A 19368-nucleotide genomic window follows, 5' to 3' on the forward strand; every position below is an offset into this window, starting at 1 on the left:
CGTATATCCAAGCAGGAAATAGATACAGGAAAGTTAAGCATCCATGTCATAGAGTCATTGGGTACGCAGTGGAGGTGCCAAGCATGAGAGAGGGAGAGGCGCCCGCGAGGCGAGAGATAAGCTCTGACCTCTGGGGTCAATCTCAACAACAACATTGACGTATTCATGACATGGTCATGACGCCACTCTTCTACCGATCATGTAACGATCAGTATTATTGGTTGCCGCTCATTTGCTGCAACGCCATTAGTCAATTGTAGACCTAGTGATTGTGCCCCACGAGGAGCCCTGCATTCTCTTGCAAGGGTATTCACGTGAGGAAGTCCGTACATTGTGGTCGTATCCTTCTGTCTATTCGGCCAATAGATAGAACACCGTCCATTCCTCACCGTCAAGTTAAACTCAGCGTGTTTTCAATATACCAACGCTCGCCCAGAATCGCGATTGTGACTATATTGTTTAGAAGCCTCCTAGTGACATATCACCAGAGCGCAACAGACTGGTATCAGGTAACCCCCTGGTGACAAATTGAGATTGTCTGTGAGCGACCTAAAGTGAAATAAGGCAGTGCCACCGCCTAAGTAATCTGTGTGTGACTTTACCCCAGTGTACTGCATGGTATCATATAATCAGCCGCCACCAGCTGCCACTCACCAGCCGCCACTCACCAGCCGCCACTCAGACCAGAGCGTGTAGCCGCCTCAAGCCGCCATCTGCCCTGCCCTCACTGTACTAAGTGACGTCACCACCCGGCACCACCCTTACTCACCGCCAGTGCCATCAAGTGTGTGTGTGTGTGTCTGTTAAGCATACAGCACGCCCTCCTATGCGAGTACACTCCAAGTCAAATACGGTTTGTTGGGAAAGCCTGTCGTCAAGGGTCTCACATCATAACGAGCGGAACTAGCTGTCAGGCTACCTACGAGTTTTTGCGTAAGTGTGCACTAGTGAGTGAGTGAATAAGAGAGGTAGCCATACCTGTAAGTACAAGATCTTGTTTCTTTATTATTGTGTCTGTCTGTGTTGATCTGAGGGATCAACCACAGTTCTCACCTTCTCATACCTGACACAGGTATAGGTGAAGATCTAGACACCCAACGGTGTATGCGTGTCAACCCGCTCTCGCACAAGACAGTACATATTATGACTATTGACTATATTGACTATAAGCAAGTGTGAGAATGGGTTGAACTGTGATACATGTGTCAGTAATGTGTCCACAATAAATGTTTATTGTCGCAATATTACTTGTTAAAAATTCACTAAAATTACAATATGTACAGTTTCACACACTATTTACACAATAAAACCCTGTATTACACACTCAGTACTTCAGAAGTGAGTAATAATCAACAAAGTAGTCCATGGTACACAGCGCGACTTCGCTCTCGTTGCACCAGGTACAGATAGATTTTCTCTTCCTGTTTCCTCGTTCCCGTGTGGTTGCAAATAACGCACTCATGTACACCCTTGGCTTTAGTACCTGTAGATGGTATGTAGCCAAGCTTGTAAAGCACAAGGTAGTCTTGAAAAGATTATAGGAAAAGATCAATTTATAAAGTAGTCTTGAAAAGATCGCTTTGTAAGGTCCCACGCAGGAAGAGATTCAGCCAGCCTCGAAGAGTGTCCGTCAGTCAAGAAGAGATTCAGCTATTCCTGAAAATATCTATGGAAAACACCATCATTGAAGCCACTAATACTGTTCATCTATGCTACTGGTATCAGATGCATCATCACTGAACGCAGAAAACGATTCATCAATCTACCATCTATATAAATTGGACACAGCATAGGTGGGCAAGGGTGGCGCTCAGAGCTACAACTGGATACGCTCGCTGTATGGTCCTCATAGGTGCTGTATCACTTACATCCGACCTGTGTGTTAGATCCTTATTGCACCTAGCTTCACCAATATTATGATTATGACCCTTATGTTCTTCGAACAATAAGGTTTGAATTTCACCGACAGAGTGCGATCTTTCAACACCGCGTCGGATAGGTGTTTGGGAGCCAGAGGCGCGTGCGCCACCCATGATTGCTCACTCAGTACTAACCCAGCCAGCAGCCCTAAAGCATTCTGGGAATTTTTTCCAAGATGGCTGCCTCTCACTGGAGGTCCTAAGATTCTATTTCGTACACAACCAACTGCGCACACATTTAGAATGGGTACGAAAAAATAAAAAAAGAGTTTTCTCGGTTGGCGCAGTTTCCCACCGACCGAGAATACTCGGTTGGCGCAGTTTCCCACCGACCGAGAATACTCGGTTGGCGCAGTTTCCCACCGACCGAGAATACTCGGTTGGCGCAGTTTCCCACCGACCGAGAATACTCGGTTGGCGCAGTTTCCCACCGACCGAGAATACTCGGTTGGCGCAGTTTCCCACCGACCGAGAATACTTGGTTGGCGCAGTTCAGTGGTTAAGCCTTCAGCTCCAGGTGTCTTCAACACCGAATTGCCTATTATTCATTAAACTATAAATGTGATGAGGACCCTAGAAGTCCCTTAAAGCGTTTCAAGCACTGAGGAGATTCCAACGACCAACGTGGATCAGGACCAGGTGAGGCTAGTCTGAGAAGAGACCCTCAAGGACTCTAACTCGACCTTGCTCCCAGGCCCTGTACGGTTGCCCTCTTATTTTCTCTGCTGGATTCTGACATTTTCGTGAAGCGTCTGCCACATGTACATTGGTGACGTACGCATTGCAGTCGGGAAAGCAAAATAGAAAACCCCACACTGTTATGATTATAATTATAATGTTTAAGCATAAATAACATTATATAAAAATTATTTAGAATAGTATCCAATTGGGCAACAACAAATGCTACTTACATTGTACTGATCTGGAGTTCCAAGTTTTAGTTGCTGCTTTAACTGTTCTGGAGCACCCGCACAGAGCTGATAGAAAATGTGGTAGTTTCGCTCATGGGGCCCTTGAACTACAATGCGAGATTTCTCAAGAAGGTAGTGAGATATGAAACCTCCAACGACTGAATGTCTCTCATTAAAATGAATCTCAATAAACTTTCCAAACCGGGAACTATTGTTGTTGCGAGTTGTCTTAGCATTACCGAAGGATTCAAGAACAGGATTAGCTGAAACAAAGAGAATTGATAAAGAATGAAAATGTAATATTCTGCATCAGATATATTTCATTTCCAAGAACATCATTTGAGAATTTATAAAAATATATAAGCATTTAATTTAACAAAACCAAATAATATACAGAACAGATGTAAATACAGTACAGTAATAAACTTAAACAACAAACACACATTACTATTCTGTTTTCCATTTTCATGGATGAGAAGGATACAGACCACAGAAAAAAATGGAGTGATGAGAGTACTGAAACAAATTTGTTAGCTATTACTCAGTTGCTTCCCAAGTCATCCGCATACTGTATATGGTACATTCGGACCACAAAATGAACCAGGCTCTGTCAAACAGCTTCCTCGCCATAACATGTATCTTTACTAATTGTCCTCCCATGTAGAATTACGAAGGAAGACAGTGGAGAAACATCAATTCCCCCTCTGAAAGGGGAAGAATTGAGGTTTCATGGAAGCATCACACTGCAAGTAAACCCCCAAGGAAGAGTCCCATCACAGAATTCCCAGGTGATGATATGATGAACTCCCAGTGTAATTAACAGCTGTCCAATTTCAAGGCCTACAACTTAAGGACACAGTCACCAGATACTGTCAAGGGTATGGAACCACCCAAAAGGAAAAAGAACTGCACTGATGACTACTCCAAACAGTGCCAAAGAAGAAGACTCTCAAAGCCTTCAGTCATTGAGAATCCAACCCATCTTCCAAACAAAGACCCAAAGTCCATTCCATGCACCCGCCAAACTTCCTAAACGACTCACAACTGATGACGTTTGAACACTTTTGAAACAAGTGCTTCACTGATGAAATTTGTTCGAACCACGCTACAAATGCTTCACCCACGTACTACAAATACAAATAATCGCCAATAGAACCTAAACACCTACCTAACCTAATCTAACCAGTGCCTAAATATGTACAGTATGGTAATATAAAATAATATTAATATATATTTGAGAAAATTCCTGTTTTGAATGAACAGCATGTTAAAATTTATGAATGTGTCTTTGGGGTCAACCGCTGGATGGAATGGACTTGGTCTGAGGACGGGTTGGACAATCAGGGCTAGGAAAGAGAAGTTTGAAACAGAGCTGAAACAAAATATACAGGACATAGGCATGCAAATGATGGAGAACCATACACACAAAGTGAATGCTAAAGCATGACAACCCCAAGTGCAGGTGCAAAGTCTCAAACAAAAACATCAGAAGAAACCTGACAGAATTGGTATTTGAAAAGTTAACACAACTTTAGTGAGTAGGCACCAGACATTGAGAGAGCCAACATGTAGTCAACAACATTACTACATGCCAACATGTAGTCAACTGACAATATAGTGCCACTTTAATAGTTTCAGAACAATAACCATTTCCTTGTGAATCAAAAGTTTGGCTTATAACGGCATTGAAAATTAATTAAGTTTTTCTGTTTTGCATTACAAGCTGTCTCTCAGGGGTAGACTGAGACTTCTCTATTGTCTTGCCTCTTTATTTTACATGGCAAAACAATTAGCAAAGATACCCATCATGGAGAAAGAGCAGGTTGATACAGCCTGGCATATTACTCGTAATGATGTGCCATTTACATAGTACCTTGATTAATATTTTTATTATGAAATTTAATAAACTTGTTCCAACTCATGTTAACTGACAGATATGAAAATATGAATAACTGGACAATAAATATTAATGTATGCCTCTTTACAGATGTCACACTATATTCTCACATGGTAAAAGACACACACACACCTATACCTGATAGCAGCAGGAATAGCTGGATATCGATTATTAGTATTGCCAGTGTCAAGGAGAGGGAGCCTGTACTCAGTACTTAAGACTTGTATTATGCCAACTACTGATGGTCTAGTATCCTTGGGGAGCAACCCACAACAGTTGCCTACCTGTCAGGTATCTATTTTACTGCTAGGTGAACAGAGATACATTGACAGGAAACGTGCCCAACCATTTGTTCTGTTCGAGGTTTGAACCCAGGGGTCACTCAATTGTGAGTCAAGGACATAGACCACTGTGCTACAGGACTAACTTTCTCACGGTGAAGCTATGCACTGAGAACAATTTCCCAGCAATGAGACTGTCAACTTACACAAGATGTGACATGTTATGAAAGACATGTTCAATACATATTTGGAAACACACATCCAATCCATACTCACCATCCAGAATCTTTGCCTCTAGATGTCCAACTTTTGACCCCCAGGACTCGCAAAGATATCTTAAAATGTACTTAGTGGACTCTGTTTTTCCAGCTCCAGATTCTCCCGAGACAACGATGCTCTGAGATTGCTTCAACACTTTCATGTCACGAAAGGCTTTATCCGCTGCAAGACACAATGAATTTTGAACTGTTTAAATCTGTATAATAAACTCTTAAGAAAATACATACATATAAAACATACAAACAAAGCACTAACATGAGTGAATAATCGAGATAACTATCAATATCTCAATTATTCACTTGTGCCTTTTATTATTATTCAACTTTACCTTAGGACTCTAAAAGTAATTAATTTATATAAAATACATAAACAAAAGATTGATATAGTTACCCAGCTGTAGAGATAAGGTTACATAAATGATAAAAGTGCAATGAGCAGCTGATCACCTACTCATTGCTTGATAAAAATGATAATTGTGATAATGATTGATAAAAAATATAAAGTTATTTATTAACAAACACCTTATGTGGGTTTTGAAACCTAAAAATTATTCTATGGCAGTACTCTAGGATTTCTATGATATACAGTACAGTGGAACCTCGGGTAACAAATGTCCCCCTTTACAAAATTTTTCGGTTACGAGTTCAATTTCTTTGTAAAATTTGAATCGGTTTACGAGCTTTGCCTCGCTTTGTGAGTTTGTTGATACACGAATGGGTCGACCGAGTGCGTGGTTCCTGGTGGAACGGGCGACCGCGCTTCAGTTTACAAGTGTCTCCCGTCTAGTGACGATCGCACTTGAATTCTTTGTAAAGAATTTCATTGTTTTTCAGCTTTTTTTTTGTTTCTAAAAATAAAAGTAATTATTATATATCATGTCATGGGTCATGGTATATAAGGTATATCATGGTATATCATGACCATGGATCATGGTAAGAAACTCGGTGGTAAGGTTCAACCTAAGAAAACACATGTGAGGATGACCATAGAGGAAAAGCAAGTCTCTATGGAAAGGTTCTTAGTGAGACAAACAAGCAGTGAGCCACAACCAGGTCCTATTGGTATGCAGCAGAATGTAGGAGAGAGTGTACCCCAGAGAAGTCATCACTGCCTGATGTTATAATGGAAGGGAACTTCCCTTCCATACACTAACACCTATCCTCCTCCCCCCCCCCCCCCCCCCCCCCTCTTCACCATCTTTCATATGCCAACAAGAGTCATCAATAAAGGTAAGCTATAACTTGTACATACTATAGTACAAAGTATTTGTGTGTAGTATGTATGAAATATATTTTATTAAAGTTAATATTTTTTGGGAGTGTGGAACGGATTCAATTAACATAATTTCTTATGGGTAAATTTGTTTTAGGTTGTGAATTTTCGGTTTACGAACCGTCTCTGGAAACGGATTAAATTAAAAACCAAGGTACCACTGTACTTCAAAAATATTAAGAAAGTAGTACTGTACTGTATTTGCTGGTATGCAAGCTGCACCTATTTTGTGAGGATATTTTGTGAAAGAAAAAATATAGGCATGATTTACCACACATTTATTGAAAAGTGACCTTAGTGGAATTTTGTAGAGAAAATCATATGACTTTTTGCTAGTAAATACAATATACTGTATATAGTATATTAGGTTAGTGATGGACCAAAAGTATGAGTCCTATCCACTAGCAAATATGGATAGTAGCCAGTCAAGGGACGTATTTCCCAGTCCCTATGCCTGGTGTTCAGCCTATGTGCCTAGGCAGCTAAAAATTATATATATATATATATATGCCTACTTATCTGGCAGCATCTGGAAAGATGTTGACAAAATTTCTTTGCCTGTAGCTTACCAATTGCGAAGACATGAGGTGGCATTTGTCCCAAGGATTTGCCCTGGTATTTCTTAATGGTATCCAATGCGTAAAGTTTTGGAATATCGATGTAGGGATTCACTGCTATGAGGATATTTGCCACATATGTCTGAAATAATATTTAACAATGCATAAATATTTTTATTTAAATTAAATCAGTAAATAAATATACCCGGTACATATCAAGCTACTGTACATCTCACATTCCTTCTAACTTCTCAACATAGCCATTTATTCCTTCTACACATTAATACTACTACAGTACTGTACATGTATATTCCGGCTTGTATTACCAACTTTATCTAAGAATATCGGCCTCATATTTAATCAGTGACTGACTCTGTTGTTTATATGCACCAATTTTTTTTGTGTGACGTGACATCTATTTTGTTATATTCAAAGAATCCACTTCCCTGTCCAACAATTAACAGTTCGTTACAACTTTGCAAGGTTACACAGTTCAAAGAAGATGTTTGTTTAAGCATGTACAGCACCAGTACTATAATTATAACAATACTGTATGTTTTGATTGAAGGTAATCAAAAGTGGTATACTGATCATCATCATTTTGTAATACAGACACATGGAGTAATGAGTACAAGAGGGGGGGATTGATTGATTAATTTTGTTGGAGACAACAAGCCTGTTTATGTATACTGTTCATACATACATACACACATACATACATACATACATACATACATACATACATACATACATACATACATACATACATACATACATACACACACACCCTCAATTATAGACCTGTGTCATTAACAAGTGTATTAGTCAAAATATTGGAAAAAAATAATAAAAACTAAATGGGTAGAACACCTGGAGAGAAATGATATAATATCAAACAGACAGTATGGTTTTCAATCTGGAAGATCCCGTGTACAGTATCGAATTTAATCAGTTTCTATGATCGAGCCACAGAGATTCTATAGGAAAAAGATGGTTGGGTTGACTGCATCTATCTGGATCTAAAAAGGCTTTCGACAGAGTTCCACATAAGAGGTTGTTCTGGAAACGGGAAAATATTGAAGTGAGAGGTAAACTTCTAACATGGATGAAAAATTATCTGATAGAAAAATGAGGGCAGTAATCAGAGGCAATGTATCGGACTGGAGAAACGTCACAAGTGGAGTACCACAGGGTTCAGTTCTTGCACAGTGATGTTCATTGTCTACATAAATGATCTACCAGATGGAATACAGAATTATATGAACATGTTTGCTGATGATGCTAAGATAATAGGAAGGATAAGAAACTTAGATGATTGTCATGCCCTTCAAGAAGACCTGGACAAAAGTATATGGAGCACCACTTGGCAAATGGAATTTAACGTGAATAAATGCCATGTTATGGAATGTGGAATAGGAGAACGTAGACCCCACACAGCCTATAAATTACGTGAGAAATCTTTAAAGAATTTTGATAAAGAAAGGGATCTAGGGGAAGTTCTAGATAGAAAACTATCACCTGAGGACCACATAAAGAACGTTGTGCGAGGAGCCTATGCTATGCTTTCTAACTTCAGAATTGCTTTTAAATACATGGATGGGGAAATACTAAAGAAATTGTTCACAACTTTTGTTAGGCCAAAGCTAGAATATGCAGTGGTTGTGTGGTGCCCATATCTTAAGAAGTACATACACAAATTGGAAAAGGTGCGAAGACATGCTACTAAGTGGCTCCCAGAACTGAAGGACAAGAGCTACAAGGAGAGGTTAGAGGCATTAAATATGCCAAAACTTCTAGACAGAAGAAAAAGAGGTGATATGATCACTACTCACAAAATAGTAACAGGAATTGATAAAATTGATAGGGAAGATTTCCTGAGACCTGGAACTTCAAGAACAAGAGGTCATAGACTTAAACTAACTAAACAAAAATGCTGAAGAAATATAAGAAAATTCACTTTCGTAAACAGAGTGGTAGACGGTTGGAACAAGTTAAGTGAGAAGGTGGTGGAGGCCAAAAAGTAGTTTCAAAGCGTTATATGACAGAGTGCTGGGAAGACGGGACACCACGAGTGTAGCTCTCATCCTGTAACTACACTTGGGTAATTACCAGTTGATTGACAGTTGAGAGGCAGGACCAAAGAACCAGAGCTCAACCCCTGCAAGTACAACCGAGTACTTGAGGCTTGTATAGAGGTAAACCAGCTCCCCCCCCCCCCACCAGGTCAAACTATTGACCCTTCCTAGGATGCAACCCTGCAACTGTTGCCTAACTTCTGGGTACCAATATACCCAAAAGTTAGGCAACTATATTCACCTATGTTGCCTAGGTGAATAAAAGCATTAGGTGAAAGGAAATGTGCCCAATCATTTGTTAAACTTTGACTTTTAGCTATTTATTGTAGCAATTCCACCTTTCACAAAACTTCCTAAGGTATTGATTGTAACCAAGACTACTGAAATTATCCTTTAGCATCAAGATGTGTGCGTATAAATTTAGGAGCAGTTGCACTTATTACTTTATGCATCACTCAATATAACTCCACCTTCCCCTCCACCCAGTGATTTGTTAAATTTCTGTATTTGTAAAATCTTCACATCCCAGTAGCAACAGGGGTCTTCCTTGTATTACCCATACATGGTTTGTTAATTTCACACTGATAGATACATGTTTCCCATAGATATTATAGACACTGCAAATTAAAGAAATGTGAAACCTTTAAATTATCAGATTGGAGGATGCACAATGAAGCCACATCAACATAATGTATCAATGATAAAACGGTAGGAGCCGTGAGGAGGATTCCAACCCGCACACTTGGTACTCAGTCGAATTCCAGGTTGTATTGCTTCTGACTATGTCATGGTGTAGTGGTGTAGGGCATGGGCTTGGGAGTACCAAGTGTGTGGGTTTGAATGTTCCTCATGGTTCCTACTGATTTTCTCATATTGGTGGATATATAATTATTGTATACATGCACTGTAACCATACTCAATTCTTGTGGTTACACTATACGGGTATTGGTATAAAAAATTTACATCCTCCAATAAGATAACTTTAACTTAACTCCTATCATTGCAAAAATACTCTATTGTACAACAGTTACATTTAGAAGCAAATTTAATCAGATCAAACACCGCTTCTCTATTTACCAAAGTATTTCACCACTTTTAACCCCTAAACTGCACAAAACGTCATATGAAGTATGACATTGAGCTCAGTTTTTCAAATTTTCTGAAACTCTTTCAAATGTTTTGTGCATAATCTACTAGGCAAATGCTCCAACTTTGTCTAAATGATACCAGTGAAACTTGAAAAACAAGAAAATAAAAAATAATTATAAAATTGAATATTAAAAACTTCCTATTTTGAAATCGGCTGCAAAAATATAAAATATCACCAATTGTTTATTTGGTGTTATTATGCTCTCAGAATAGCATATGATATTCATTTTCATATATTTAGAATATAGGTTTTCAGTATAGTTTGCTGTAAAAAAAATTTGTCAATATGGCATTTGAAATATGCGCAAATTTAGACAACAAAAATTTATAACTCCAAAAGTTGAGAGTTTATGAAAAATCAATTCTATAGGGATTGTAGAATAGACAGCTGTGCTATATATAAAAATATAGTGAGAATAGCATCAGGCAATGTACATGGAGTTCTAGACCTACCGGGGACCACGAGCCAGAACTTGGCCCTCTTCCCTCAGAGAGGCGCAAGGAGCACCACTATGTCTGCTATCGACCGGGTCAGGCATCCAGAAAGATAGCCTCCCCAAAACACCCCCCTCCCCCATTCTGGTAAGAAATGCTATCAAACGCCGAACAAAAGGATAGACCTCTCCACGAAAAAAGACGATCAAATGAGCATGATGGCATCTCGTTACCAACACGCCACCGTCTGTGCAACCCCCACCCTGGGAGGGGGAAGGGGGGAGCCTCCTATGTTGGGAGCCCCCAACATAGGAGGAAAACCTAAAAACCTTAAAAAAAAAAAAATCCCCTAAAAAAATATGTTTTTGGACATTGTTGAAAGTACCAGTAACTGATAACTTTGGGCAATGTATTATATGATATATAACAAAATAGAGCATAATAACATACTTACTCATTATTATTTGTGTTATTTTTGTAGACACTTCTTACTACTAATCTTGTTCTTTGTGCGTCGGACAGGTGCTTGCATCTCTCTATTATTATTGCATTACCCATCAGTTCCAGCTAACAGGAACTGTTCTCCTTATCAACAAAATGTTCTTTTCTTTTTAAATAATTGTCTAAAATCAATTTCTGAAAATATTTTAATGAAACTTTCACAACGCTGAAGTCAATAAGTTGGAGATTTATTTAACATTTTTAAGTAATTTTTACGTAATTCAAATATTTTTCAAATTATACCCCCTTATGCTGAGCAGTTTAAGGATTAATTACTGAACTACCTTAATCCAATACCACATGCTTTGTCCACAGGAACAAATAACTTCAGATAGTCCAAAAGTTGTCTTCAAACAAATTACACATGTATAAAATTTTCATTGTCTTTATCTGTCAAGTAAGAGAAATCATATACAATATGATATACGTTCTTGGAGCGAGACGTGAACCCAACCATAGGTGATGTAAAAAGGGATTTCGATGTTGATTCAAAATATAACTTATTTAAAAATATTTTAAGCAAAGCACAGGAACGTAGTATACCATACAAATTGAATAGATCGAATAATAATAATCTGAAATGGATAAAGTATCTGAAGAACTTTATATTGCAGGTATAAAGAGAGCTTGGTACAAAAGGATTGGGAATGGGGATAGTCAGTTCAGAACAAGAATTCGTCCAACTGGTTAGAAATGTTAAAAGGAGAGATAAGGAGGGCAAAAAAAAAAAATGAAGTTCGCATAGCAGGGCAAATCCTAAATTTTTTTTCAGTTAAAAAAATTTTTAGTTGAACAGAGATTAGGAAAACAATAGGTCCTTTAAACACTGAGACAGGTCGTATAACTGATAATGACAGAGATGAGTAGTATTTTTAATAAATAATTTATCTCTGTATTTACTAAAGGGGAACTTAACATTATGCCTTCAACCAAACAAGTCTATGTGGGTGGGGAAGAGGATAGAGTGATTAGTTTAGCAGTTACCACAGAGGATGTTACTAAACAAATGGTGAAACTGAAGCCTAACAAATCCCCAGGGCCAGACGAAGTGTCTGTCAGGGTGCTTAAAGAATGCAAAGAGGAGCTTTGAGAGCCATTAAGTACTGTACCATATTCTTCAGCTATATCTTGCTCTGGCCACATTTAGATTATGCTGTTCAGTTTTGGTCGCCGTACTATAGAATGGATGTAAATTCACTAGAACGCATCCAGCATAGGATGACAAAGTTAATTCCCCAAATTAGTACAGTAACCTGTTATTTGAAGAAGACTGACAAAGCCTAAATTACATTATCTAGAAAGGCGAAGAATTAGGGGTGACATGATAGAAGTGTACGAGTGGATGAATGAACATAAAGGGAATATTAATAGGGTATTAAAAGTATCAACACAAGACAGAACACTAAATACTATGTATAAATTAGATAAGTTTAGATTTAGGAAAGACCTGAGTAAATACTGGTTCGGTAACAGGGTTGTTGATTTGTAGAACCAATTACCACGTAATGTGGTGGAGGTGGGGTCCCTTGATTGTTTCAAACATGGGTTGGACATATTTATGAGTGGAATTGGGTGGTTATAAATAGGAGTGGCCTCGAATGGGCCAATAGGCCTTCTGCAGTTACCTTTATCATGTTCTTAAGTACAACACAAAAACTTACATATATTTTGTCCTGACTGTAACGTAACCTGATGTTGTTGAGAAGTGTTGCCTCATTTAGGTACATAAGAGCACCTGAAACAAAAATCATCGGTAGAATATTTTCAATTTCCTATCAAAGCTGTTTTATACACTGAAACCTTCAAAAATCCTTATTTATATACAAAAATTTGACTTTTTAAATTTACAATACAGGTGTATTAAAACTGCATTTATATATTGATTATAAGCATGTGTAAACATGAGCAAAGATGGCATTTACCATTAATGAAAAGAAACTCCCAAAAATATTAGTAACAAACTGCAAAAAAAAAAATATATATATAAAAACCTAGATTTAACATACATCTTGATCTGATGAACATGATCCATCACAATTAGACCAGAAAGTCAGATTCCATAAACATAATTTTTGTGTACAATATACTACTGTCTAAGAACCCTCAAATCTGACTATATAATAAACATTGCAGTATTTGAATTTTTGATGCAATAAAATTTTTGGTCTTGAAGTACATATTTTAATAATCCTTAAAAATATACTATACAGTCCAGTTTTGCATACAATTTCAAAGAGTACATCATACATAAAACTAATAGTCTACTAATAATTTATATGACAAATTAGCAAACCATGTACACAGTGAAAAGACAAACTCACAATTGTCATCCACCTCTTTGGTGTCATCTTCCTCAGCTGGATAAACTCGGTCGTAGTCAGCAGTGATGGGCTTGGTGCCTCGCGTGACGGGCTGGATGAGCACCCCATCACTGGTGAGGTCAACGATGTTACCCAGGATAAAGCCATGGGTCTGGTCGCTCACCCACACTTTCTGTGTTCCCTCCATCCCCTGTGGAAAAGATAGAACCATAAAAGTTTATTGCCATTACCTTGGCACACTGCATGTCACTGACTGCCTTATGCCGTGAGAGATGTGTGGTCATGTATCTATCCCCAATTTCATCATCGCATGTTTCATTCGTATATCTAGTTTCATTCATATATATTCCAAGATTCATCCATATATTCCAAGTTTCATCCATATAATTTCTGGATGAAATATATATATTTCATATATTCCACATTTCATCCTCATATTCCATGTTCATCCTCATATTCCAGATTTCATCCTCATGTTCCACTAGTATGTATGTGTATGTGTTTGTGTATCCATAGTTGAAGTAACGTATCACTAGTTTCATCTTTGCATTCAGAATTGTCTCCATACATTTCAAGTTTCATCCATGCATCCCAATTTTCTTTTATTTATTCCACATTTCATCGATATATCCCAAGTCTCACTTATGTATACCTAGGTTCATCCACAAAAATGACCAATACAGAAAATTTAAAAGTGACCAATACAAAAAGAAGAAGAAAAAAAAATGGTCCAACAAAATAATGTACTGTACTGTAATTCCAAAACACCCAACAAGCAAACTCCAAAACAGGCCTAAGCTTTTAAACCCGTGATTCTCGACCTTTTTTGTTTGGACTTTGGAGGAGCTCATGAAATATTACCTACCTGGCTAACATAGTGTACTAAGTTTGACAGGGGTCAAATATAAAACAGACAAGTAAAGCAGTAGGGTTAATATATTATGCTTTTATATAAAATATTACAAGAGTATTTATTGTCTAACTTAATTTAATAATTACTGTCAATACAAAAATTACAAACATTTTCACTCAAACAGATTGCAGGGCATCTGGCTTACTGATTACAAGCGGTGTGTATATTTTGTTATGATTTTTGTGGTACTGTAATAATTTTTTTTGTAAAGCTGTTAATGAAAACACTAGATACATTTTATTCTTTTATAAGATATTCACAAATAAAAATAATCCAAGTTTTAATAGAATAACATTGATTGTAATTGTCTCCTAATTTGTCTCCTAAGTATCTTTTGGTCCAGGTAGTACAGTCAACATTGTTCTCGAATCACAATCGAGAATTCCAGGTTCAAATCCTGGGCAGGACAGAAATGGTTGGGTGTGTTTCTTATCACCTAATGCACCTGTCTACCGAGCAGTAAATAGTTACAAAGGCGTTACCACAGTAAGCATCTTGTGGAGTCCCATCTGAGGTAAAGTCTGTAATTCGGCCAAGGAGGTCCCCTCAAAATAAGCCTAACTTATTATACATGTACTGTATGTATAAACTGGCTGCCTGGCTCCCCCGAGATAATGAATTGTTATTATTTAATGTAAAACTTGGGCTTGCTTTTTAACCACAACTGAATTCATGGTCGCATCTTCCTCAGACACGAGCCCATTCCTGTTTGGTTTTATATTCGTTAAACACGAAAAATGCTCGCTCTCACGTGTAGGACATTGAAAATTGTAGCAATATGTTTATAGCTTTTTGGAAGATAGCATGAAGCTCTGTTTTCTGTGATAACCAAAGCACATACACCGTAATGACAGTTCATAAAATTTAATTTCAAGTGTATGATCACACTTCACTTCAGTCAATTGTTTCTTTCTTGCAGACTGAGTAATACCTTAACTATTTAAAAACAAATTACACTATTACAAGGAAAGGTAGTACAGCTGTATATTGTATTTTTTCACCAACTTTTGGAAATTCTCACAGAACACTGGCGAGGAATAACTATAATAGACTGAAAAAAAATAGAGGCGATATGATCTCATACAAAACCGTAACAGAAATCAGCAAAGTTCACTAGGAAGAATTATTAAAATTTGCCGAAAAAATTACCAGAGGTTCTCTCTCAGATAATTGATGTGTATTTGTGTGGGTGATTATATATGTATGTGTATGTATATATGTATACAGTATGTATATATATGTACATGTATGTATGAGTATGTGTACATGTACGTATATATAACAATAATTTTGTAACTAGCGTCAAAAGATTGTTATTTGCTTAGTTAAACGAACTAGAGGGTTCAGTTCCTGAACCGATTATATGCCTCTGCAACCCGTTCTCGCAAATTTAATAAGTCAATATTGACTTATTAAATATGTGCATAGGTGACATACTTAACATAATAGATACCCTTAAAAAGATTCATAGAAAACACCAACCTTACCTAACCTTGTTAGTATCTTAAGATAAGCATCTTATTGCTTCGTAATTACAATTATTACCTAACCTATAATAGGTATAGGTTAAGTAATAATTGTAATTACGAAGCAATAAGATGCTTATCTTAAGATACTAACAAGGTTAGGTAAGGTCGGTGTTTTCTATGAATCTTTTTAAGGGTATCTATTATGTTTAGTATATCACCTATGCACGTAGTTAATAAGTCAATATTGACTTTACGAATTTGCGAGAACGGGTTGGCCTCTGTAATCCTTTACACCACCGCCCACGGGATGGGTATGGGGTACATAATAAAGAAATTGAATTTAATCTTCCGAACAGAGCTATGGACGATGGACGATTTAAGGTCATAGTGGATGCCAAAACCACCAGTAATTTATAACATGTCATTTGACAAAGATAGAAGGGAAGACAGATTGATACTAAGAACAGTCCCCAAAAGAGATACTGTACACTGTTCATCTTCTAATATAACACATATATGTACAGTATTCATATAACACATATATTCATATAATATACAGTATAATCATTATAATATAATCATTTTTCATATAAAATATATGAAACAGGAATATAGCCTTATTCATCATAAGGCATAATTATTATATTACTTGCAAGTCGATAAAATGGTGTTCTCAAGATATGACTAGGAAAGCAAAAAAGGTAAGGTACAGTACTGTCATTTACCAAGAATAAACAATATTATCCACCACGATAACAGGGAGTATTTCCGTTACATTTGATAAAGCTTTTATCATCGAGCCCTTACAGACGAAACGTTCTTTGATATAATCTACTGTTATCTTGGCATTTCTCTACAATAAGAATCATGGAACACAATTTTTGAATTAAAGTGAAAAGTGTAACAGTCAACACAGGACAGTGCAAGTGTAACAGTCAACACCTGACAGTACAAGTGTCACAGTCAACACCTGACAGTACAAGTGTCACAGTCAACACCTGACAGTGCAAGTGTCACAGTCAACACCTGACAGTGCAAAAAGTGTCACAGTCAACACCTGACAGTGCAAAAAGTGTCACAGTCAACACCTGACAGTGCAAAAAGTGTCACAGTCAACACCTGACAGTGCAAAAAGTGTCACAGTCAACACCTGACAGTGCAAAAAGTGTCACAGTCAACACCTGACAGTGCAAAAAGTGTCACAGTCAACACCTGACAGTGCAAAAAGTGTCACAGTCAACACCTGACAGTGCAAAAAGTGTCACAGTCAACACCTGACAGTGCAAAAAGTGTCACAGTCAACACCTGACAGTGCAAAAAGTGTCACAGTCAACACCTGACAGTGCAAAAAGTGTCACAGTCAACACCTGACAGTGCAAAAAGTGTCACAGTCAACACCTGACAGTGCAAGTGTAACAGTCAACACCTGACAGTGCAAGTGTAACAGTCAACATGGAGCAGTGAAAGTGGACCAAGTTATCACAAGTCAACATGTGATATTAATAATCTTTGATTGGTAAACTAAAGATAACATGATGTTTAACAGCGATAACTTCTAGGTACTTATGTATGACAGACATGTAGACCGTTAACATAATACAGGGTACGAGACACGATCAGACCTACCCCATAATGACAAAACAGCATGTAAAAGTTCTGGGAAGTGTGTCTGATGACCTGACATCTAGAACTCAAGCAAAAACAACGTCAGCCAGAAGAATTGTAGGATGAATTATGAAACGTTAAAATCGTGGGGTACCATTACAATGTTAACTGTTTTTAAATCGGAAAACAGTAGGAGCCATGAGGAGGATTCGAACCCACTCAGTTGGTACTCGAAGCAATCGACGTAGACCATTGCACCACGACATAGTCAACAGCACCCTGGGATTCCATTCATTCCTCTAGCAGTCCAGAGGCTTCCAACTGAAGCCCAGTCAAAAGTTTATATATTATCCCCCATGCACTCTGGCTGTGGTTCAGGAGTTCCAACTCCTGAACGGTCCAGAGCAAGGGCATCACGGGATTCCACTGTGAATCTGACGAGTAATGTTAGAGGTAGATCTACACGTCCATAAGCCAGAGAGCATGGAGGCAATGTATCAAACCCTGACTGGGCTTCAGTTGGAAGTCTCGGGATCCCTAGAGGAATCAATGGAATCCCAGGTAGCATTAACGCACCTAAATTATTGGGGCCGTCTGAGCTCATTATTGGGACCGTCTCACAATGCCTCTGGAAAGGAGACGAGAGAGGTACCAAGTAATATATACATGGAACATACTGGAGGGCCAGGTCACAAATTTGTACAGTAGATTAACTTACTGGACCGTAAGATATGGAACGAATTTCAGAATAGAAGCAGTGAGGAGTAGAGGTGTCACAGGCACAATGAGAAAGCACTATGAACATCAGCGGTTCAGAATAGTTCACTACAGTTCAGTACTCTCCCAGCAAGCATAATAAATATTGCCGGAACTTTGATAGACTTCTTCAAGCAGCAATTAGGAACGTTTCTGCAGGAAGTGTTGGACCAACCAGGCTGTGGTGGGTATGTGGGGCTGAGGGCTGCTCCAAGCAACAGCCTGGTGGACCAAGTTATCACCGAACCTGGCCCTAGGCCGGGCCCGGGGAGTAGAACAGCTAGAACCCTCTCCAGGTAAACTCCAGGTAAAACAGGGTAAGTGCAACAGTCAACAAAAGGCAGTAAAACATTCAACAAGAGAGTCCAAGTGCAACATTCAGCACGAGGCAAGTCTTATTTTGACATGTAAGTGAGAAGGAAACTTGCTGGCCAGTCAGCATGGAGACACCAATGAACCAGTAGGAAACTTGACAGTTTCTAATGTTTAGTCTTGAGAAAATGTGTTACAGAATGATTCCTCCACCCCCCCCCCCCCACTACCCTCCTTATCACCCTCGCCCTGCTTGATGCAAACACCGTTTGCTCCACATCCTACCCTAACCTCCCCCCCCCCGTGCTCGACACGTGGACTCTGGGTAATCGCCCGCACTAAACACCACTGGTGAAGAATCCTAATAAAGTGCTGTGTTACGGGTCATTCACTTGCAAATCGGCAGCCGGCGCCGCGCGGGCCCGACACCATACTCCCGCCAACACCTGGCCCCAGTTGCCAACTAATTATCACTATATTTTACTCTTTCTCACAGTCTGGTCTAACAAATATCGCCAAACTCGCCATTAAATTTTTTTGACTTTACAATCAATTCATGTTTGAAGCTACACACTACAGTAGCCCAATTACCACCTTGACACTAAATTTAAATCAATTAAATTTAATAAATTCGCTAACTTTCCTTAATGATAAGCCAAATACAGTGAATTAAATCTCAACACCATAGCACCAGTTACACTCTCGGTAACGATTTC

General features: G+C 38.3%; 1 protein-coding gene across 7 annotated transcripts in view; it reads right to left on the reverse strand.

Moving 5' to 3' along the window:
- The window catches only part of jar (Myosin heavy chain 95F jaguar), a 371085-nt gene that overhangs the window by 118655 nt on the left and 233062 nt on the right, over positions 1-19368 (reverse strand). For all 7 annotated transcript variants that reach the window (XM_069332229.1, XM_069332227.1, XM_069332228.1 and 4 more), the window contains 5 exons: positions 13598-13787; positions 12938-13011; positions 7129-7258; positions 5285-5449; positions 2831-3093 (listed from right to left, as the gene is read on the reverse strand). In XM_069332229.1, coding sequence (XP_069188330.1) covers positions 2831-3093; positions 5285-5449; positions 7129-7258; positions 12938-13011; positions 13598-13787 — 822 coding nt within the window. The remainder of the gene's footprint in view (positions 1-2830; positions 3094-5284; positions 5450-7128; positions 7259-12937; positions 13012-13597; positions 13788-19368) is intronic.

Source organism: Procambarus clarkii, chromosome 27, assembly GCF_040958095.1.
Source record: "Procambarus clarkii isolate CNS0578487 chromosome 27, FALCON_Pclarkii_2.0, whole genome shotgun sequence".
In the NCBI taxonomy this organism is placed as follows: Eukaryota; Metazoa; Arthropoda; class Malacostraca; order Decapoda; family Cambaridae; genus Procambarus; species Procambarus clarkii.